This window comes from Monodelphis domestica, chromosome 7 (assembly GCF_027887165.1).
Source record: "Monodelphis domestica isolate mMonDom1 chromosome 7, mMonDom1.pri, whole genome shotgun sequence".
In the NCBI taxonomy this organism is placed as follows: Eukaryota; Metazoa; Chordata; class Mammalia; order Didelphimorphia; family Didelphidae; genus Monodelphis; species Monodelphis domestica.
This window is the reverse complement of record NC_077233.1, coordinates 213,307,008-213,328,917: the sequence shown is the minus strand read 5'-3', so window position 1 is coordinate 213,328,917 and position 21,910 is coordinate 213,307,008. Positions and strand designations below refer to the sequence as shown.

Sequence of the window (21,910 nt, the reverse complement as noted above, 5' to 3'; positions counted from 1 at the left end):
GAGCTATGAGGTATATGAATGAATTATCAAAAGAAACAAAAAACATAAAAAATCCAAATAAAAGAGAAAAGATAACTTCTGGATGAAACATAGACTATCAAAGTCTAATGTGAAAAAATTCTCAGTAAAGGAAAGTAAACCTATAACAGGTCCTTGAATCAGGGCCCAATTAAAGTAATTTCTCTCCTACATGTCTGTAGGACAAATGCAGTAATATTTCACTTACTCATTTGCAGCCAAGACTACAGGAAGTTGCCATACTATAAGAGAGAAAAAAGACTAGATTTTTGTGTGATAGGGAAGTGTCATTCCCTCGTCTGATTTTGCCTTCACTCTCAGGGATGGTGGGAGCCATCATGATAGTCAAACTTTGGTATTTGTCTGTGAGTATTTCACAAAGAATATCGATACAAGGTGGCCCGTATGTTAACATATGTCAAGTGTCACAACCTCGAGTCTCACACTAGGTACAAGACCTTTCCTTTTGGCTTAGAAGTTCATCAATCCTACCGGATTGGTTTGGTGCTTTTTGACCTTGTGCTCCTTGAGACTGTGCAGATAGCTTTGGGCTTTTTTGGCACTGTATAATGGCTCTTTTCTTCCCTTCTCCTGGAATCAGACACAATCATTAATCACAGTCCCATAACATTTATCAATAAATGGCAGGTTTCCATAGTCTAAACCTTTAGGGTATATGTCAATATTATTGCAAATATATATATATATGTGTGTGTGTGTGTGTGTGTGTGTGTGTGTGTGTGTGTGTGTGTGTGTTAATATATATTCCTATAGAATAAAAAAGTTAAAGAAAATCTTCTCAATACTGGTGACATGTGTTTCAAATACAAAAAGGAGAGAAAAAACTGAAATAGCATATTGCACATGCAAGGAAAAACAATAATAAAACAGTTTTAAAAATCAAAGATATATAGCTTACAATCATTGACACACTGTATAGGCTAAAGTAAGGTAGAATACAAAGGTTCTCACCCCAAAATGAGATCCATTTACTTTTGAACTTGGCCATGAATCACAGTGTGGGTATATTATAATTTTTGGAATAAAACAGTAATACAGTAGATAATACACATTCAAAGAAGTACCAAAGTCCTCAAAATTCAGAACAGCCCAGTTAATTACAATAGCAAACACACTATCATATTTCATATAATTTGCTGTATGACAAAAAAAACCTATGAACTGATGGATATTTGTCACAATTTTTTAGATATAAAAATCTTTCAACCTTGACAAATATATTTTTAAACAAAGTAAAATTTATTTGGGTCTAGAACATCACCAAGAAATCTAGATTGTCCTAATGGAAGTAAATTAAACTGAAGAGTTTTGCAGGAGCTCTTTTTAGCTTCCTGCTTCAGAGAAAATTATTGGTAGGAACATTTCTTTGTTTCTCTACCTTTAATACAACATTCTTTATAATATAAACATTTTAAAAATCATCCATTCAGAAACCACTAGTTAATTAAAATTACTTCTGAATTACCTTAGAATTACCATTTGAATTATAGCTCATTAAATTCTCCAAAGGTTGTTAGCCAGGTTGAGTCCGTCCATGATCTATGTGACAATTAACAAATGTAAGATGTAATAAAAAAAAAGCTCTTTATGGGCTTTTACAATATTTTACAATGTTTTGTTCAGTAGCCATAGGGGAAAGGTAAAAATATATCTAATAGTTAAGACATAGTAGATTAAAATGATTCAGTGTAACAGAATAGTATTGAATACCATATGAACTTAAAACAACAAAATTAAATCTTAAAGAAAAACAATCAGCAAAATACAATAAAATACAGAGACTTTCATAAAACAATGAAGTTTCTGAAAAGTCTTAAAATTTTCACCTCCTGTCTCTTTAAAGTTCCTTTATCTGTTCAGATTCTTTTTGTCAGAGCTCCTGGATCTCCCATTGTGAAAGAGAACTCCTTGCTGAGTATAGTGTGAAAGAATCTGAAATTCGATGAATCTTAGAATCTGGGTAAGCCCAAATGACAAAGGGTTGTAGGGAGATAAATTTCTCCCCTGAATCTCAGGCAAGACAAGTAAAAGGATCAGTGCACTCATGAATGGTAGAAGCTGTTTGAAATATGAAACAGACTGTTTTTTCAAAGAGTGTGTCATGCTTGTAATATACTTCCTGTTTGGAAGTAGTCCATTGATTCATAAATGGTCTGACATTGATCTGTTGTCAAAGTCAATATTTTATGTGACAGATCTGATTTTTTTTCAATTTAGGGGCTTAGTTTTAATATTTCTTCTTGCCTCATAGAACCATTATATTTTGCTTGGTTCACTCTAATTTTCAAGGAGGCACTTACTTGGGTAAGATTTTTATGAACAACCATTAATTTTCTTTCCAAGTCTCTCTACCACAGATCATTCTTTTCCAATTCTTTCCTTTCACTCTCAATTCATTTATAAGCTTTGAATTAAATTGTTTAGCTCTTCTATTGCTTCTTCTAATTGATTTTGTGGTCCAGCTTTGACTTTCTTAGAGGCATTGTTTATGTATTTTTGAGTTATTCTCTTATTAATGATATATGACTTTTCTATCTTTCATCTCCTAATAACTTTTATCTTTTTGTGTGATTATTTTTTTCTAGGTAACCTGGCATAGCAGACATACTTTAAAGACTTCCGGATTTGAGTCTGTGATGACAACTCCTCCGGAGTTTCCCATACTCCTTTCTTGGGCATGGTACTAAGTCCACAGAATGCTTATTTAGAGATTTGAGACATGGTGCCCAGATTGTTGCAAGTTCAGTTATTAACATGGACTAGAGTTGAGTGAAAGATCATCAGTATGTTTCCAGTGCTACAGCCCTACTTCAAAGTTTGGAGTGCTTTTTTCAGGCTCCCTCTCCAATCTCTGCCCTGGATTGCTGCTTAGGTTTATGATTTATTCAAGGTTAGCCTAACTTGACTGGCAATTTGGCTCAGATCTCATTACTTAGCCAAAATTCCTTTCTTCAGTGCAATAATGATCTCTCTTTTTTAAAAATATTACCTTCTATCTTAGAATAAATACTATGTATTGGTTCCAAGGCAGAAGAGAGGTAAGAGCTAGGCAATGGGGGTTAAGTGACTTGCCCAGGGTCACATAGGTAGAAAGTGTCTGAGGCTAGATTTGAACACAGGACCTCCCATCTCAAGGCATGACTCTCTAATGAGATACCTAGCTGCCCTCTATAATGATCTCTTAATCTTAAGATTTGGTGGCTTTTTTCTCAATTCCCAGATTTCTTTACTTATCTATAGCAATTGCCATTATTGGCCATATCTTCCTCTTGGCTTCTATATCTTCCCTATATCTGCCATGTTCACAAGAATATTCATGCATAATTTGTTAAGCCACACATAAAAGATTTGTGATTTTGCTGGGATAAGGGGAAATAGAAGGCATCTTTCATGATATCTGTACAACACTTCTTCAGTGGTAGATGGACTGGTGGAGAAAATATTGAGCCTAGTCAGGAAATCCTAATTCAAATAAAGCTTCACATATAGTATCTAAGTATATGATCCTGAGTAAGTGACTTAACCTCTGTTTGCCTCAATTTCCTCAGTTGTGAAATGGGACTAATAATGATATCTACCTCTCAGGATTATTGTAAGGATCAAATGAGTATATTGTTAATGTATGTACTACAGTACAAGGAATATAATACCTGCTTGATAAATTATTTTTTACTTCCATATTTACTCTCTACTGTCCTTCTTTCCTTACTTCCTAAATTCTTTCCTTACTAACACCCTTTTTTCAATCCTTCATGCTATGTTACAGCCTACTCAGGTTCATTCTGTATCTACCCAGTATGCTTTGGGAGACCCACACTTTTAATTCCTCAAAGACTTTTGCACTGAATGAGGTGACAGGCTTACCAAAGGTGTTTAACACTGATGGGGAAGATCTTTAGAACAGAGTCCAAAACAAGATGATAAATGATGCTTGCCTCATATGTTTCCACTTATTGATACCTCTGAATTCATTGCCCTAGATAAGAATCCCATTTCAGAAACTCATAATTATTCCCACAATGGTCATATACAATTTTGGTGGATTTGTGAGGATTTAAGCACTCTAGTAGGTCACTGTTGGAACTTCAGAGTCAAGAAAATATTTTGGAGATGTATGTGGCAATACACTATTAGACCCATGAAATTGAATATATCTATTAATCAATCATTCCTCTACCATGACTCAATCACAGAATAAGCATGCACTTTTAAAAATTATTTGTGGGAGCAGCTGGGTAGCTTGGTAGATTGAGAGGCAGGCCCAGAGATGGGAGGTTCTGGGTTCAAATTTGGCCTCAGATACTTCCGAACTGTGTGACCCTGGGCAAGTCACTTAACCCCCACTGCCTAGCCCCTACCACTCTTCTGCCTCAGAACCAATACTTAGTATTGATTCTAGGGTAGAAGGTAAGGATTTTAAAAAGTTATTTGTGCACATAAAATATATCTGTTTCTACTTTATTTTCAAAAGCAAAAAATTGGACTCAAATGTTTAAAAGTATCTAATTATAATGTTATTATAATCAAATACTATGGATCCCACAAAAAAGATTAATTATAGGAAATAAGAAAAGACTTTTTATGAAATGAGGTAGTGCAAAATCAACACAATCAGAATGGCTAAATATTACATTGTAACTAGAATAAATAATAAAAAATAAAGATTTAAGGAATACTGAGTCGGGTGTTTCAAATTTCATCTGTTGGGCTTTGACTTCACAAAGTGATTTCTAATAATTTTTAACAGAGTTGAAAGGCAACTAAGTAACATCATGCACAGAGCACTAGGCCTGGAGTCAAAAGAATTGGATTCAAATATAATCTCAGACACTTCTTAACTGCACTATCCTGTATGAGTCAAAACCCCAAATGTCTAGCAAATGTCTCGCACTTAATGCTCTTCTATCTTGCAACCAATATTGTTGATTCTAAGATAGAATGTAGGAATTTTTTTTATTGAAACTGACAAGATAATGTTTTTTAAAAAAACTGGTAGGATATTATCTTTATATTTAATATTATTATTGTAAGTATTAAAATAGGGGTTTTGAGAAAACAAGAGAGTAGCTTTTAATACTTTAAGTTTTAATGAGAATATAGTAGAGTTGTAAATTAATATTATCCCTTTAAGCCAGAAAAAAGAAAATTTCTGGCAGCTTTTAACAACAATTTATTTTACTACCTAAAAATGCCTTTATCTACCTAGAACTGCCTATACCTACCATTAGTAACTGCTATTAGAGAAAGTCCAGCTGATAACCCTTCAGCACAGCTCACTAGGCAGAATCAACTAATTCACACCACCAGCAACCAACCCCTAACCAACAGCTCACACCCAGAAGCCAACTTCCTCCCAACTACCAGCCTTAACTGTCAACAACTGACTCTCCTAACTGTCAGCAACTGACAGTTCTACCTCAGACACTTTCCAGCTGTGTGAACCTGGACAAGTCACTTAACCCCCATTGCCTAGCCCTTACCACTCTTCTGCCTTGGAGCCAATACACAGTATTGACTCCAAGATGGAAGGTAAGGATTAAAAAAAAAAACCACATATAATGTCGGGTTCCTTAAATATGATATCATATTATACTTTATGGTGTCATGATATAGTGTTATATCAAATTATAAATTTATTCTTAAGCAGGCTACTTCTCTTTCATTAACCTCAAATTCCTCACCTATCAAATGAGGGAAAAAAATGAAAAAGTTATGGTAGATAATCCTCAACATCTTTCTTAGGTCTCATATGCTATGCTCCTATAACCCATGTAGTGCCTTATTACTCACAACCAGCAGTGGCTCAAAACAGTACTCACTGGAAATTCTGACTTCCAATATAGAGCTTAAAATAAAAGAATCCTAATTCTAGACTTATTTTTAAAGCTAAAAAGATTTAATTTAGAGATAAGCAGAGAAAATACATTATGTTAAAACGTCCTATAGATAATGAATTAATATCACTATATGAACCAAATGATATAGCATTCAATTTTTTTTACATTTTCTTTTTTTGTTGTTTTGTTTTTGAAATTTTTATTTAGTCAATTTGGAACATTTTTCCTTGGTTGCAAGAATCATATTCTTTCCCTCCCCTCCACACACCCCTTCTCATAGAGGATGCACAATTCCATTGGATTTTACATGTGTCCTTGATCAAAACCTATTTCCATGTTGTTGAAGTTTGCACTAAGATGATCATTTAGAGTCCACATTCCCAGTCATATCCCCATCCACCCATGTAATCAAACAATAGTTTTTCTTCGGTGTTTCTACTCCCACAGTTCTTCCTCTGAATGTTGTGCTAGAGAAAGAACATTTTGCAACAAACTGAGTGGTGCATACATCTGAGTGAATGATTGACAGGAGCATGTGACTAAGGGTCATATGGGAGCCTAAGGCTGGAGATCTGGGATAAGATTCTATGCCCCAGTGGACTTCATCTTATCTCCTGGAAGGACCTGAGTTGGAGGCTTGGGAAAAGAGGTTTCTGGCTTTCTCCTGAGCCTAGCAGAAGTAAAGAAATCTTTTGAATCTGACTGCTGGCAGCTTTGAGTCAAGAAGATTGAAAATAGACTTCACCTCTGGACCTGTTTGGACACTAATCAAGTAAAGATCCAGATCCATTTGATTGGACTCCTTGTGTGAGATTTTACTATTGGGGAAAATTATTGCTTAGCTTAATAAGATTGTTTTAGATAATTTATAGACATTAGATTGTAAGATAACATGTATATTTTCTTCTTACCCCTGTTCCCTCCTCCCCTTCCCAACCAATAAATCTGAAATTTTTATATATTTCCTCTTATTCATTCCTCACCCAAAATTCCTATCATAACAATGTGGACAGTGTTCTTTCTTGTAAATCCCTCCAAGTTGTTCTGGATCATTGCATTGCCACTAATGGAGAACTCCATTACATTCCTTCTACCAGTGTATCAGTGTATCAGTCTCTGTATATAATGTATTAGGAAAACATTAGGGAAACCAATCCCCATTTTCCATTTCCCAATTTCCCTATAGAACCATTATTAAACTTTATAAACTGTAGTCAGATTTGTCCAACCTTTGATTTGTACATGAGGAGGTATCTGATAAAGTTCAACAGAGAGGCACCACGACCTCACTGAGGCAAAAGTCTCCACTGAGGCTTGTCTCCAAATCCTCTCTGTGCCAGAGAAACTGAGGTTTTCCTTGGGTTTATTTGATAGGGAAAACCTGTCATCAACTCTTCACCACCCCCTTTCCCTCAACAACAGACAACAGGGGAGGTGAGAGGAGAATCGGTGCCAGCTCATTCAGGCTCCAACTCTTTCTCTCATCTCAGATTCTTCTCCAGAAACACTTTGAGATCTCCACTGATATACCACCAAAATCAGTGGAAAGGACCTCTATTTTAACCTTAGAAACCACCATTATTACAAAAGGCAAGAAGAAAAACAGTCAGGTGATATGAACACAGATTTCCTCAAGGAGTTTGCTTTTAAGTCATTTCACCACTAATAGAAAAATTGTATCAAATATACTTTTTGAGTTTTTGTACAAAGAGTTTATGGCTTTTCTTTGGAATCTTTTCTCATACTTTATATCAATTCATTTAGACTTTTTGAAAGGTTATGATTTTCAGTTATGAAAATTTTAAATAACAAATATTCCCTTATATACATTGAAACTAAAAAAAAGAAACTTAAAACCAGTCATTGTAAAAAAATCTTATGATAGTCACAATGCAGATGTCACTATTCTGTGGCAAATTGTAAACATGAAAATAATAGCAGGTTCTCACTTACAGATACAGAATAGTCAGGAAAAGAATAATGAGTGTCCATGTTCCAGCACTCAAATTTGGAATGATATTCATTGTCACACGCTCCAGTCAGCTTTTTCTTTCTTTCTCTTTTCCAATTCACTGCTTATGTCTTAGTTCTTACTACCTAACTTCAACTCCTAGTATAATTTCCCTGACCAATTTTGAAAGGAATATGTAGGCTGAAAAAAAGAGGTAGAGGTACAGGGATAGCCAATGAAATTAGGATCCAGCAGGAAGTTTTGTGAATCCTTTACAAATCTCCATTCCTAAGGTCTCAGTTTTCCTTTATTGACCCAATGTGGGGATTACTTCATGGTATTTGGTGATGGTCAGTTAAGTTCAACAAGCAATCATTAACTTTAGACATTTTAAAAACATAATGAAACAAATATATTTAATCCTTATCAGAAATAATAGGAACAAATCGAGGACGGAGTTAAAGTTTTATGGAAGTCTAAAGTACAAAACAGTCAACAAGCATTTACTAAGGGACCATCTGTCTGGACAATATACTTAGTGTTTAGGATACAAAAACAAAAAAATTCTGCCTGTATGAGTATAGGAAAACCATGAGTCTTGGACCCATGAAAAAAAAGGTGAATTTGGAATCAGGAGGAATGAATCTGTTACCTTTGGATTCTATGATTGTGGACAATGTGCTTTACATTGCAGGACGTTGCATTTCTCATTAGTAAAATGAGAGACCCAGAGAGCTCAAAGGTCCCGTCAAGTTCTACCTGCTTCATATTTGAGCCTTAATTATCTAAGAAATGTAGAAAAAAAACACCAAAATCCATTCTTGTGAAATTCAAAATAATGAATCAATGCAAAGTGCTTTGAGAATCATTGAAAGGACTGAGAAATGTGCACTCTATGTTCTCTAATAAGTTCCACAATGCAAATATACCCCAGTTGCTGACCAGGGTTAGAGACATCATCCCAAGGAAAAACCTAGCTTCCAACTACTGATAGGAAAAAAAAATGTTCATCCTTTTCCCTAAATAACATAATCATATGATTTCAAAGTTGAAAAGGTCTTTAAAGGTACTCCTTCTACAACACATACAAGAACAAACATCTTATCTGCCATAGTCTCTTCAGCCTTTCTCTGAAGACCTCCCAAGAGGAGGAACCCACTACTTCCTGAGGCAACCCAATTTCTGACTAGTTCTAATCATCAGGAATATTCTCTTTCTATTAAACCATTTATCTTCTTGTAACTTCCATGTGTAACAATTAGTACCTACAAGAGTCTCGATTACAGGTACAAAAATCAGCTTATTGTTCAGGCTAGCAAAAACCAATAAATTAATTGGTCAGTAATCTCTCCGTGAACAAAAACAGAGGCCTACAACATACATTAAACACAATTTATTATTATTATTACTAATTAACTTAATTAATCAGCCCCCAACCTGAGTAGCTGAAGACATCTCCAATTGGTAAAGAGCTAATGAGAAAATGATTCAATATTCTCTCAATTCCTCCTCATTTCCTTAATTGATGATGGAAAATCACATGCACTGTTCCTATGATCAGATTTTATCTGAGTAATATTGTTTACACCCATGCCAGACAGAAGGATTCTGTCCTTCCAGTCACAGACACCCCTGGCCTACACTGGTTTTAATTAATATGCAAGATAAAACCCACAATCTCACTGTCCAACTTCACTAAAATAGAATATACTCTAGGATCTGAGATATAAAATGCATTCCTTGAATTTGTTAAGAAGAAAGGAACGAGGAAAGAAATTTGAAGTACAGATTTGAACCTCAACTTAAAGCTAGAAATTAGAAATAATACATATCAAAAAATAGATCCTTTCTCACACTTAATCCTAGTTCTATTCTCTTCTGCCATGGGATTTAATTTTAATATGACAACCCTTCAAAGCAAAAAACTGGGGAGGGGGGGAAGGGAGGATTGATAACAGAAGCCTCTGACAAAGGTTTAATTTCTCAAGTTTATAAGAACCTAAGTCAAATGTACAGGAAATCAAGTGATTCCCTATTTGACAAAGAGTCAAGGGACATGAATAGGAAGCTTTCAGATGAAGAAATAAAAATTATCAATAATCACATGGAAAAGTGTTAAAAGTCCCTCCCATTTAGAGAAATGCAAATCAGAACAACTCCAAAATACCACCTCATACATAGCAGATTAACCAATATGACAGTAAAGGATTAAAATAGATTTTGGAGGGTATGTGGCAAAATTGGAACACTAATGCATTGCTGGTGGTGTTGTGAATTGATCCAACCATAAAAGAAGGCAATTTGGAATTTGGAATTATGCCCAAAGAACTTTAAAATAATGCATGCCCTTTGATCTAGCAATACCACTACTGGTTTGTACCCAAAAGATATAATAAAAAAGGATTATACAAAAATATTCATAGCCACACTCTTTGTGGTGGCAAAAAACAAAAGGAAAATTAGGAATGTCCATTGATTGGGGAACGACTGAACAAATTGTGGTATTTGACAGTGATAGAATACTATTGAGGTATCAGTAATGATGAACTGCTGGATTTCTGTATAGTAGTCATCTCTTGGTGACCAAGAATGACGATTGTCTTTGTGCGTTTCGTCTTTGGTGTACCCTCATATGACTTTGAAGTCCAAAGGCTGAGGTGCACAGTTTGTGGCACATGGGGCATGGGACGTCAGTTGTTACGGGAGGTGAGGTTACGGCCTGGTGTCAGCCTTCACGCGCAGCGGCAAGACGTTGACGTTGCTCATCTTCAAAGGTGGTGGCGGCATGGTGAATGTGGGTTCGCCAGCTGCTTCTGTCAGAGGCAGCGAGTTCTAGTTGCTTTGGTGTAATGCCAGCCCATTTCAAGTTGGACTTTAGCTGATCCTTGAATTTTTTCTTTCATTGACCTAGCTTCCTGAGTCCAGCTGACAGTTCACCATAGAATATCTGTCTTGGTATTCACTGTGGGTCCATGTGGATGACGTGTCCAGACCATCATAGCTGGATTTTGAGGACCATGGCTTCAATACTGGTGGAGTTGGCTCTGTCGAGGACTTCCTGGTTGGTGATTCGGTCCTGCCATCGGATCCTCATGATTGATTGGAGAGAACGTTGATGGAATTGCTCTACCTGTTTCATGTGCTTCTGATACAGTATCCATGTCTCACAACTGTATAGGAGTGAGATGAGGACCAACTTTTGAGCTTCGTTGCAGGGCTTACACCAATGTGTTGGAGGACTTTGGAGTGCAGCCACCCGAGTGCCTAGTTGGCCTTTTGGATCCTGGCATTAATCTTGTGGTCTAGGGACCTGTCGTTGGCGATGGTGCTGCCCAGGTATTTGAAAGTGCTGACATTGGAAAGCTGCGTGCCATCGATTGTAATGCACAGCTGGTTAGTTGTCCTCCCTGGTACAGGTTGGAACAGCACCTCTGTTTTGCTGAGGCTGATAGTCAGGCCAAACAGTTTTGTTGCGGTGGAGAACCTGTCCACAATGGTTTGGAGATGATTTTCTCGGTGGGCCATGAGAGCACAGTCATCTGCGAAGAGAGTGTCCAGGATGAGTCTCTCTGTTGTCTTTGTTTTTGCAGTCAGGCGGCGAAGGTTGAATAGTGAGCCATCCAGACGGTATTTGATATAAAAGCCCAGGTTTAGATCCATCACAGCATGTCGTAATACTTGGGTGAAGTATAGGTTGAATAGTACTGGAGCGAGGACGCAACCTTGTTTCACACCATTGGAGATGTTGAAGCTATCAGAAGTCTCTCCACCAGATAGGACTTCCCCTGGCATGTCAACATGAAAGAGCTGGATCAGTTTGACGAATTTTGCTGGGCAACAGAGCAAAAAACCTCCATAAACTGATGCAGATTGGGTTCAAGATGGTACCTCAGAATTGTCTTAATTTGCATTTACTTATTTATTAATAACATAGAGCACTTTAAACATTACTAGGTGAGGAGGTGGTCCAACATTCTCTCAGCCTGAAAATATAAATTGCTCTATTTTCCATGTTCCCAAAAGAAGTAAAAGAAAAGAGAAATTATTTAAAATGTACTCCAAGTCCCTCACTTCTTTCTCTGGATATAGGTTATTTTTTTGTCATGAGTCCTTTGGAACTGAGGTGAGGAATCATTATGTTGATTCAAGTTACTATTTTTCACAGTTAATTATCTTTTCTCTCATTCTATTACTGTGTAAATTGTTCTCCTAGTTCTGCTCATTTTGAATCAGTTCATATAAGCCTTTTCAGTTTATTTTTTCTGAAAATATTCCCTTCATTATTTTTAGTAGCATAATAGTATTCTATCATATTCACATATCTTAAATAATTTGGCCATTTCCTAATTGATGAATAATATCTGTTTCAAATTCTTTGCCCCCACAACAAGAGATGCTGAAGAGGAAGAGAGGAGAGTTTGAAAAGCAAAATGCCAGAAAGCAATTTCAAAAGTTATTTTTACTTATAATTGAAAAAAAACATTTAATAAAAAAGTATTTAAAAGATGCCACAAATATTTTTGCACATGTAATTTCTTATATTCTTTCTTTGATTTCTTTGCGTATACAGTTAATACTACTGAGTCAAAGGGAATGCACAGCTTAATGGTGCTAGAGGCATAATTCCAAGCTACTTTCCCTAATGGCTGAACTAGTTCATAGTTCTTTTAGCAGTTTATTAGTGTACTTATTTTCCTACATCCCCTCCAATATTTACTTCCTTTTTTGTCAATTCAGATCCAGTTGGTATGAGTTGGTAGGTACCTCAGAATTTATAGATTTTAATTTGTTAAATCTTTCTCTATTACTTTTTAAACCTAATATTCATTTTTTATTTTAAATTTTGAGTTCCAATTCTGTCCTTCCCCTCCACCCTACTTCCACCCTTTTGGTTGCATTTTCCTTAAAATTTTTACATCAAAATTCATTAGGGAATTTGGTTATTAGTTTTCTTTCCTTGTTTTGACTCTCCCTGGTAAAGATAATGACTATATTTGTGCCATAAATGGAATTTCATGATATCTCTTCTTTGCTATATTTTCAAAAGTGTTTGTAGTATGGGAAGTAATTTTTCTCCAAATAAATGAACAATGCAGATAAATAGGAGAAAGCAATACAATGGGAAAGAGAAGATATGTCTTCAAGAAAATTAGAAATATAAAGGAATAGTTCATGCAAAAATGTTCATTAAAAAGAATAGAATTACAGGGAGATAACAGAAGTAGAACAGATGACAAGAATATACAGAAATATATGAGAAAATATGTATATTAAAAGTATAAATATCACCGTTAACTATGATGGTTATTATTTATGTAGAGACAGACAGTTTAGAGGATTTAGTCAAGTGAGTTTTAGGAAGCCTCAACCCCTAATCTGTCTTGCTTCTAGAGTTGTCTCAAGTCAAAAAAAGTTTCATGTCAACATGGAGCAGAGTGATCTAACGGGAATGGCTAAAGACTATCAGAACCCACTATTGCCCTTGTTTAGAGGTTTCTGTGTTCCACTTTGACATCCAACATCTAGCAGGACCTTAAAAAACCAAAATCTGAAAGTCAACTGGTTTCTCTCTAAGGCATAAACTTTAAAGCAACATAATTCCTTATGAGAGGAAGAACAGAACTATATAATTCCACTATCTGCAAATTCAGGAGTTAGTGTCTGAGCATTCTGTTCTCTGCTGTTTCTTCCCCTACAAATGCTCCAAAGAAAAAGTGAATAGAATAGAGACTGGCCCTTGGCACATGGGTCTCTTCACCACCATAATTCCCTGAAGAAAGCACCAAGCTGGGAAAATACCCCAAATCTCTTATTAGTACAACAAAACTTCTCCTGCCCTGGATGATACTTATAGTTTCTCTTTCGCCACATTCTCCCTTATCAACCCCATTTTAGTCCATGGGATGCTAGATCTCACCAGGAAGGTAGTTGGCATCTGCAGAAGGCAAACTTGTAATCCCTGGCAAAACCAGAGCATACTGGGAGGTGTAGGGAATGTATATGGTCCAAAGGAAAGGATAGAAGGTATCATCCATTTCCTGCAGACCCCCAGGTCCATATCCTTTATCCTCTAATCCTTATTCCCCAAGTCCACCTCTAGGAACAGAAGGACAGAGAGGACAAAGGTCCAACTTTCCCTATCCTTTATCATTATTGATCCCCCTGAGACTTGTTGTTAATGAGTTAGCATGGTGAAAGTGAAGGTGAGGGTCAAGGACTGAGGGTCAAGCAGTGACTTGGGTCACTCTACTCATGAGACTCCCCCCTTCTCTGTCTCCTTTCTTTCTGTCGTGCTGTCAAGGATGAATCTTATTAGTAAAAACTTTTTCAAAACAATATGTTTAATAAAATTCATTTCAAATTCATCTAGATTTGTTGTATATTCCTCCCCCACCCCCCACTGGGAATTTATTTATGGCTTGTTCAAGTTTTCTGTTTTGTTATGAGACAACTTATATTTTTGTAAATTTTCTTCTATTTCATTTTCAGTTTTATTGTTGTAAACTTGGTTAAAATAGATCCTAATAGGTGGTTTTATTTTTTTTCTCCATTGCTTGTGCATTTACCATTTTCATATTGAGTCCTGGTAATTTGGTTTTCTCTTTTCTTTTTAAAATATAATAAATTATCTATAAAACTGATTTTTTGAAACAATTTATAGTTTTATTTATTAGTTCCACTTTTTAACTTTCAAATTTATTAATTTTTCTTTGATTTTCAGAATTTTTATTTGAGTTTAGTTTTCTTAATATTTTATAAATTTTTAGTAATTTTTTCTATTTCTCACATCATTGGATCCCAAATAATTCTATACCTATTACTATCCAAAAGTCTTCTCATATGACAAGAAGTATTTTTAATGGAGGAAAAGAGTCTGTACAACTCATCAAAGCATTCAAAAAGTTTGAAAATCATAAAATATATCTCCCTCCTATTTTTTATTTTAAAATTGTATTTAATTAATTTAGAATATTTTTCCATGATTACATGATTCATGTTCTTTCCCTCCCCTCCTTCCTAAGCCCCCCCATCCCTGCAGCCAAAATGCAATTTCACTGGGTTTTACATGTATCGTTGATCAAGGCCTATTTCCATATTATTGTTAATTACAGTAGGGTGATCGCTCAGAGTCTACGTTCCCAATCATGTCCCCTTCATCCCATGTGATCAAGCAGTTGTTTTTCTTCTGAAAAATATGGAACGCTTCACAAATTTGGATATCATCCTTGTGCAGGGGCCATGCTAATCTTCTCTGTATCATTCCAATTATATTATATGTGCTGCTGAAGCAAGCACTCTCACACCTATATGAAGGTGAATCTTGAAAGAGTCTTTATTTAAGTCCCATTTGACCTTTGGAATTTGGAGCAAGGTAATAAAGAAAAAAAAACCTCACACTTTGAAAATGATTTGATGATATACTTAGAGAATCCTTGAGCATCAACTAACAAAAACTAGTCAAAACAAAAATGTTAGCAAAATTGAAGAATATAAAATAAATCCACATAAATCAACATCATTCTACATATTACCAACAAAATACATTAGGAAGGGATAGAAAGAGAACTTCCATTTAAAATAATTGTTCATAACACAAAATTCTTGGGAGCCTGCCCACCACAGGAGCTATCTGAATACAATTACAAAGGACTGTTTACACAAATAAAGGTAGCTCTTAACTCCTGGAATAATATTATTTGCTCATGGGTAGAACAAAGTAACATTCTAAAAATCACAATCAATTTAGTTATTTGATGCCAAACCATTCAAACTACAAAAAAAATTCTTTTATAGTACTAGAAAAATTTCATATGAAAGAACAAACATTCTGAAATATCAAAAGAATCTCTGAGGGAAAAGAAAGAAAGAAAGGAAGAAAGAAAAAGGAAGGAAGGAAGGAAGGAAGGAAGGAAGGAAGGAAGGAAGGAAGGAAGGAAGGAAGGAAGGAAGGAAGGAAGGAAGGAAGGAAGGAAGGAAGGAAGGAAGGAAGGAAGGAAGGAAGGAAGGAAGGAAGGAAGGAAAAGATCTGCTTTAAGAAAAGTGACAATATCTAAAACACTACTGTCTTTTCTCAGAACAATTCTTTCCTATATAATCATGCCCTATTTTTATTTGTAGTTTTTGAAAATCTCAAACTTGGCTTGAAAGCTACAAATTTCAGTAGACTTTAAAAAACCTGGATTTTATATTTCTAAATCTTGAATTATTAAGAAATGTAAGCCTGGTGAACATTCATTGCAATAGCATTTTACTTAGATTTAAAAGTTTTATTTAATTTTTTAATAATTTGTTTGTTGTCTGCCTTAAAATTCCCAATCATCTCCCTCCCTGAAACCTTTCCCCACAGTAGAGGAGTCATCACTTGACAAAATATATATCTGTCATATTTCTATTTATCAGTTCTTTCTTAGAAAGTAAATATTCATGTTATTCTTCAAACAACTGTTCTGTGGCTGTATAGTATGTTCTCTTGGTTCTAGTCATTTCTTTGTCATAATTTCTTGTACCTCTTTCCATTTCTTAACTAACCTGCTTATCATTTTTTACAGCACAATAGTATGCCATCACAATCATGTACAACAACTTGTTCAGCCTTACCCCAACTGATGGGCATATCTTTCGACCATTTATTAATTGGGGAAAGGCTCATATTCTTATAATTTTGACAAAGATCTCTAACTATTTTAGATATGAGAACTCTGAAAAACTGTCTATAAAATTTTCTGTTACTTCTAATAGTGACTACATTAGTTTTATTGGTACAAAACTTTTTAAATTTAAAATAATCACATATATAACCTAGATTGAATTGCTTGTCAGCACCAGGAATGGGGAGAAAGAAAGAGAGACAACATGGATCATATAACTCCAGAAAACTTTATGTGGAAATTTGTTATTAAAATTAAAAATACAAAATTTAAAAATAAGTTTTTTACAAATAAATAAAAATTTTAAAAATTAATGTAATCAAAATTTTCTCTATTTTCTATAACACAATGCTCTCTGTCTCTTGTTTATTTACTATTTCCTATTCATAATTCTGAGAAGTAATATGCTTCCTGTTTATCTAATTTTATTATGATAGCTCCCTTTACATTTAAGTCATGTATCCATTTTGATCTTATCTTGGTAAATGGATTAAAATATTTGTCTAGATCTAATTTCTGCCAATTTTCCCAGCAACTTTTAACAAATAATAAATTATTATCCCAAAATTTTGATCTCTACTTTTGTTGAATACAATTGAATACAAATGAATATAATACTTTTTATCAGTGTTTGTTATATGTCTGTTCTGTTCTTCTGGTTTTTCTATTTTTAGCCAGTACTAGATAATTTTGATTGACTATTATAAACTACAGTTAACCTAGATTTCCTTCCTTTACATTATTTCCATAAATTCTATGGACATTCTTGACCTTTTATTCTAATGAATTTGTTATTATTTTTTCTAGCTCAACGAAATGATTTTTGGTAGGTTAATTGTGATGACATTGAATAAGTAGATTACTTTTTGTAAGATTATCATTTTAAATATTTTGTTTCTACCCACCCATAAACAATTAATATTCTCCAATTATTTAAATTTGAAATTATTTTGTAAAAACTATTTTATAATTATATTTATGCAATTCTTAGGTTTTTTTTCAAAAGTGTACTCCCAGCCATTTTATACTGTCTATTGTTAATTTAAATGGGGTTTCTCTTTCAATCTCTTCCTGCAGGTCACTGTTTATTTCATGACTTGCTACTTTGGTTAAATTATTGATAGTTTCAACATTTTCAATTGAATCTAGAATTTTCCATATATATTATCATCAATACATATATATCATTTGCAAAAAGCTATACTCTTATTTCCTCTTTGCCCTTTCTTCCCTTATTACTATTTCTAATCTAGTATTAAGTAGTACTGGTTATAATGGGCATCCTCGTTTCATTCCTAATCTTACTGGAATGACTTCTAGCTTATCCCCATTACAAATAATACTTGTTGATCATTTGCTGGAATGACTCCACCTACTGGATGGACAAAGGTCACAGAGTCACAAGTCTGGGTCTGCCAGCTAGAAGCATTATGTTGCCACAAAGGCCAGGAAGTCATGGAAATATAACATATAGAGGTTGTGAGCTAATCAAAGGATTCAGAGAAGGGGAGCTTAGATGAGGTTTGAAAATCCATTATGGGAACCTGGGAGATGGGGGGAGTCTCTGGGTTTCCGTCTCACTCTACCTGCCATTCTGCACCAGCATCATTATAGTCATCTCTGATGAGCATCAGCCTGGAGGAGATCTTGCTGGACTGGAATTGGGGACTGGATCTTACTTGAAAAAAATAGAAGGAAGGAACACTGGGTCAAATTTGCTTAAAAAAATTTCTAGCAAGTTTTCATGGGAACTATATAATTTTCTTCCCTTGTTATTTATATGTTACTTCATCTGATTCTATTTCAATATGCTCGAGTGTGGGGTAAAATTCTGACAGATATCTCAAAGATTCTGATTAAGTTTATATTTCACAATCAAGTTCCTAATTATTTTTAAGTATCTGTCTAATATGCCATTCACTATCTACATATATAATATTAATATTATTTCATCACTTAAAATATAGTTTCCCTTCTTTTTCTTAGCTATTTCTGTTTGCTTATTATAATCTCAAAGAAATGAGTTCCATCAGTACATTATATTAAATCATATTATATTATGCATATTACATTCTATTATGCTGTCATATATCATTGTATTCTTAGGCAGGCAGCTTCTCTCTTATCTTCAAGTTTTTCATTTGTCAAATGAAGGAGAAATTGATGGAGTTGTAGCAGATAATCCCGAAGGTCTTTCAGAGGTCTCATATCTAATGGTACCATAAGCACTGCAACACATCATTATCCTCAGCCAACAGAGGCTTAAAGCAGTACACAATGACAGTTCTGATTTCAGTAGGGAACTTTGGATAACAAAATTACAATTCTACAACTGTAGGGGCCTTCAGACTCCATCTTCTAAGTCTCTTCATTCTACGAATGAGAAAATTTAAATCCTTGGCCAAGATCAAATACGTAAATGAGAATCACAAAAGAGATCTAATTTAGGCTTTCTCTCTCTTGTTTTCATTTTCATTTACTAGATACCTCTTAAGTCATTAATGTTTCTATGATTTTAGTATGAATGCAAAAGGATCCTATAGCATGAGATGTTGGCATTTCCTCAGCTCTATGATTTTCTGCTGCTACCTGATACCTCTAAAAATGAAATCTGGATAGTGGAATTATGACATTTAACTATCTCCCTGTTAAATAATAGCTTCTTTTCCTACAACCTGGTTAATTTACTCATCCGTGTGGACAATTAGCTCTAAGTCCCCACTATTTATTTACAGGAGATCCTGAAAAAAATGGTAAAAAATACCTGAGTGTGACTTTTTACTTCCAAAAGAAATTAGTACAATTCAAAATCTGCAGGAAGAAATGAAAAGTAAACTTTATGAAGCTCTTCTGTGCATGTATCACTGTCCATTAGCACGGACCACTGTCTTGTTTTGTGGAAAACTAACTACGCACCAGAGAGTAAACAAAGAACCATGAGCAAAACACATATATCCTATGGATTGTAATTAGAGAACAGTTGTTGCAGTTAACAGAAACCTTTAGAGAAAAATAAAGGTAGCAAGAGGCAGCTAGGTAGCAGAGTGGATGGTACACTAGACCAAGAATTAGGAGGCCCTGGGTTCAAATATGGCCTCTGACATTTCCTAGTTCTGTGAAACTGAGTAATTCACTTAACCCAAATTGCCTAGTTCTTAGTTTTATAAATCCTTTACAAATATTAATCTCTAAAGTTTCAAGGTTTAACTGCATTGTACTGTGAGGGAGGGGGGAGTGGAAATTACAGCATTCCTTGATGGTTAGTCAAGTTCACAAAACAATAATTAACCTTGATCAGTTTTAAATAAATGTAAAAATATCTTGTTCTTATCAGGAATAGTGGTGACAAAGCCAAAGTGGAGTTAAAGTTTAATTGAGGTCTATAGTACAAATCAAATAATTTCTACAAATTTTTTTATACATTTCCACTGTCATTTAGTGGTGACCACTGCCTCATTTTGGTTTTTAGTTACTTCTAATATTAATTTCATTGAGTGTTTCCAAATAACATGCAAAAAATTTTTAACAATCATTTTTACTTTCAAATTCTCTTCCTCCCTCCCAGAAAGAACCAATGAATTCTGGATGCTAATTGAAGTATATATATATATATATATATGGTTTTTTGCTTCCTTTATTGTAATTATATTATTTTGTTTGTTTTCTTTTGCTACATTGCTAGCTATTATGCTCCATGGTTAGGTATTATACATATCTATCTTATATAATCAAAATCAGAAGTATGTATAATACCTAATCATGGAGCATAATGTGTATTATGTACCTTATCTATTCCACTGAACCATCACTCTATTTCTTAGTAGGACAAGATTGTTTTAGTGATTATAGATATTTTATATAGTTTGAAATGTGGAATTGCTAGACTATCTTCCTTAACATTTTTACTAGATCTAGTTTATAAACCAAGCACCTAGTTTTAGTTACTAATTCAATTTTAAATATTCAATTTTATTCATATCTCCTTTCATTTTTTAGGATTTCCATTTTGTGGTGTTTAACCAAAGAGTTTTAATTTGTTCTTTTTCTAATTTTTTAGTTGCATGCCCAATAAAAAGATATTCATTTTCCCTTAAGTACTGCTTTGACCTCATACCACAAATTTTGGAATGCTGTCTCATTCTTATCATTCCTTTTAATGAAATTATTGATTATTTCTTTGACTTGTTCTTTGTTCCAATTAACCTTTAATATATGACTCCAAGATCATTTGTTAAATAGAATTTTAATGCATTAGATCTGAAAAGGATCCATTTAATATTTCTGCTTTTCTACATTTGGTTGTGACAGTTTTATGCCTTAATACTGCAGAGAAGGAAATTACAGGTTGCAATAGTTTAATTGGCAGGTTGTGAAACACAGAATCTTCCCAGAGCTGGCAGGGGAAGGTTCCAAACAGTTTACCCCAACTGTAAGTCTGGAGCTGACAGAAAAACCTGAAGGTTGCAGATCTGAGCTCTCGTGGACTCTATTGGACAAGTTAGAAGCAGCCTATCTGAAGTAAGCATGGACAGGAGTTTCCCCATACCCTTTGGTGGACAAAGGGATATTTGGAAGACTTCAACAATTCTCGGGACATCTTAGGACTTTCCATCTGGTAACCTTCATCTACCTGTCAGAGACTTTATATGTGAGACCTCTGTGTTTTCTGTTGGACTGGCCTTTAGGATTTTATGTGGGTCGTTAAGTTTATTTGACAGTGGGTTAACTAGGAGTTAAGCAGTCAAATTCCCTTCTCCTTTCCTCTCCATTCATCCCTTCTATGTAAATAAATTCAGATTATTTATATGTGCTGTTTCCCTCTGTATTTCTCTTCCTAAACTCCTTCAAATCTAGGTACTTTTAACAATTCATGAGAGAACCCAGGAGGCAGAGTCAAGATGGCAGCTTAGAAGCAGCAAAAGTTCAGACCTCTGAAAACCCTTCCTTACCGATCACAAACTGAAGGCTCCTAGGGGATCAAAATTCAAACTTAACAACAGGACAGAGGCGGGGAATCCTCCTTCTGGACTCAAATCAAAAGGTATGGCCTCCAAAATCCAGAACCCAAAAACACTCGAGTCTAAGGGGAAGGCAGAAGGAAGGTCCCAGGACCCCTGTAAGATTTAAAAGAGTGGGAGTCATAAATTGTAAGATTTAAAATAGTTTGAGTGCCTTAAACTGTAGTGATATAAAATAGTGGAAGACTTAAATTGGGATAGATATAACAGTGGATGAGTAAGTTGTGACTGCAGGAAATATGTTTTCACTACAGTGTCTTGTTTTTAATCAAATATATAAGGTGGTCACCAGGGAAATATTCCCAATTATGAAATATACCCAAGTTAACTGGGTTTTATAGAGAATTTAATTAATAATACAATGAGGAATTAAAGAAAGAGAGAAAGAGAGAAAAAGAGGAAATAATGAGAAAGGGA

The 21,910-nt window shown here is 34.7% G+C and overlaps 1 protein-coding gene and 1 non-coding gene across 4 annotated transcripts in view; both read right to left on the bottom strand.

Annotated features, from left to right (window-relative positions):
* LOC100010698 (cytochrome P450 3A24-like) overlaps window positions 1-8,059 on the bottom strand; it is a 32,153-nt gene extending 24,094 nt beyond the window's left edge. Inside the window, exon 1 of one of the 3 annotated variants that reach the window (XR_008913694.1) lies at window positions 7,830-8,059. Coding sequence is in view for 2 of the 3 variants with exons in the window: in XM_001362770.4 (XP_001362807.1) it covers window positions 7,830-7,900 (71 nt within the window). In the remaining variant the exon portion in view is untranslated. Of the gene's footprint in view, window positions 1-1,504; window positions 4,558-7,829 lie in introns of those variants that run through there. The other 2 variants (XM_001362770.4, XM_056806467.1) reach the window with 2 other exon arrangements.
* A 6,957-nt stretch (window positions 8,060-15,016) lies between these two features.
* Window positions 15,017-15,123, bottom strand: LOC130455710 (U6 spliceosomal RNA). Its single transcript, XR_008913806.1, has one exon. It is a non-coding gene; the product is annotated as a U6 spliceosomal RNA (small nuclear RNA).
* Window positions 15,124-21,910: the final 6,787 nt, after the last annotated feature.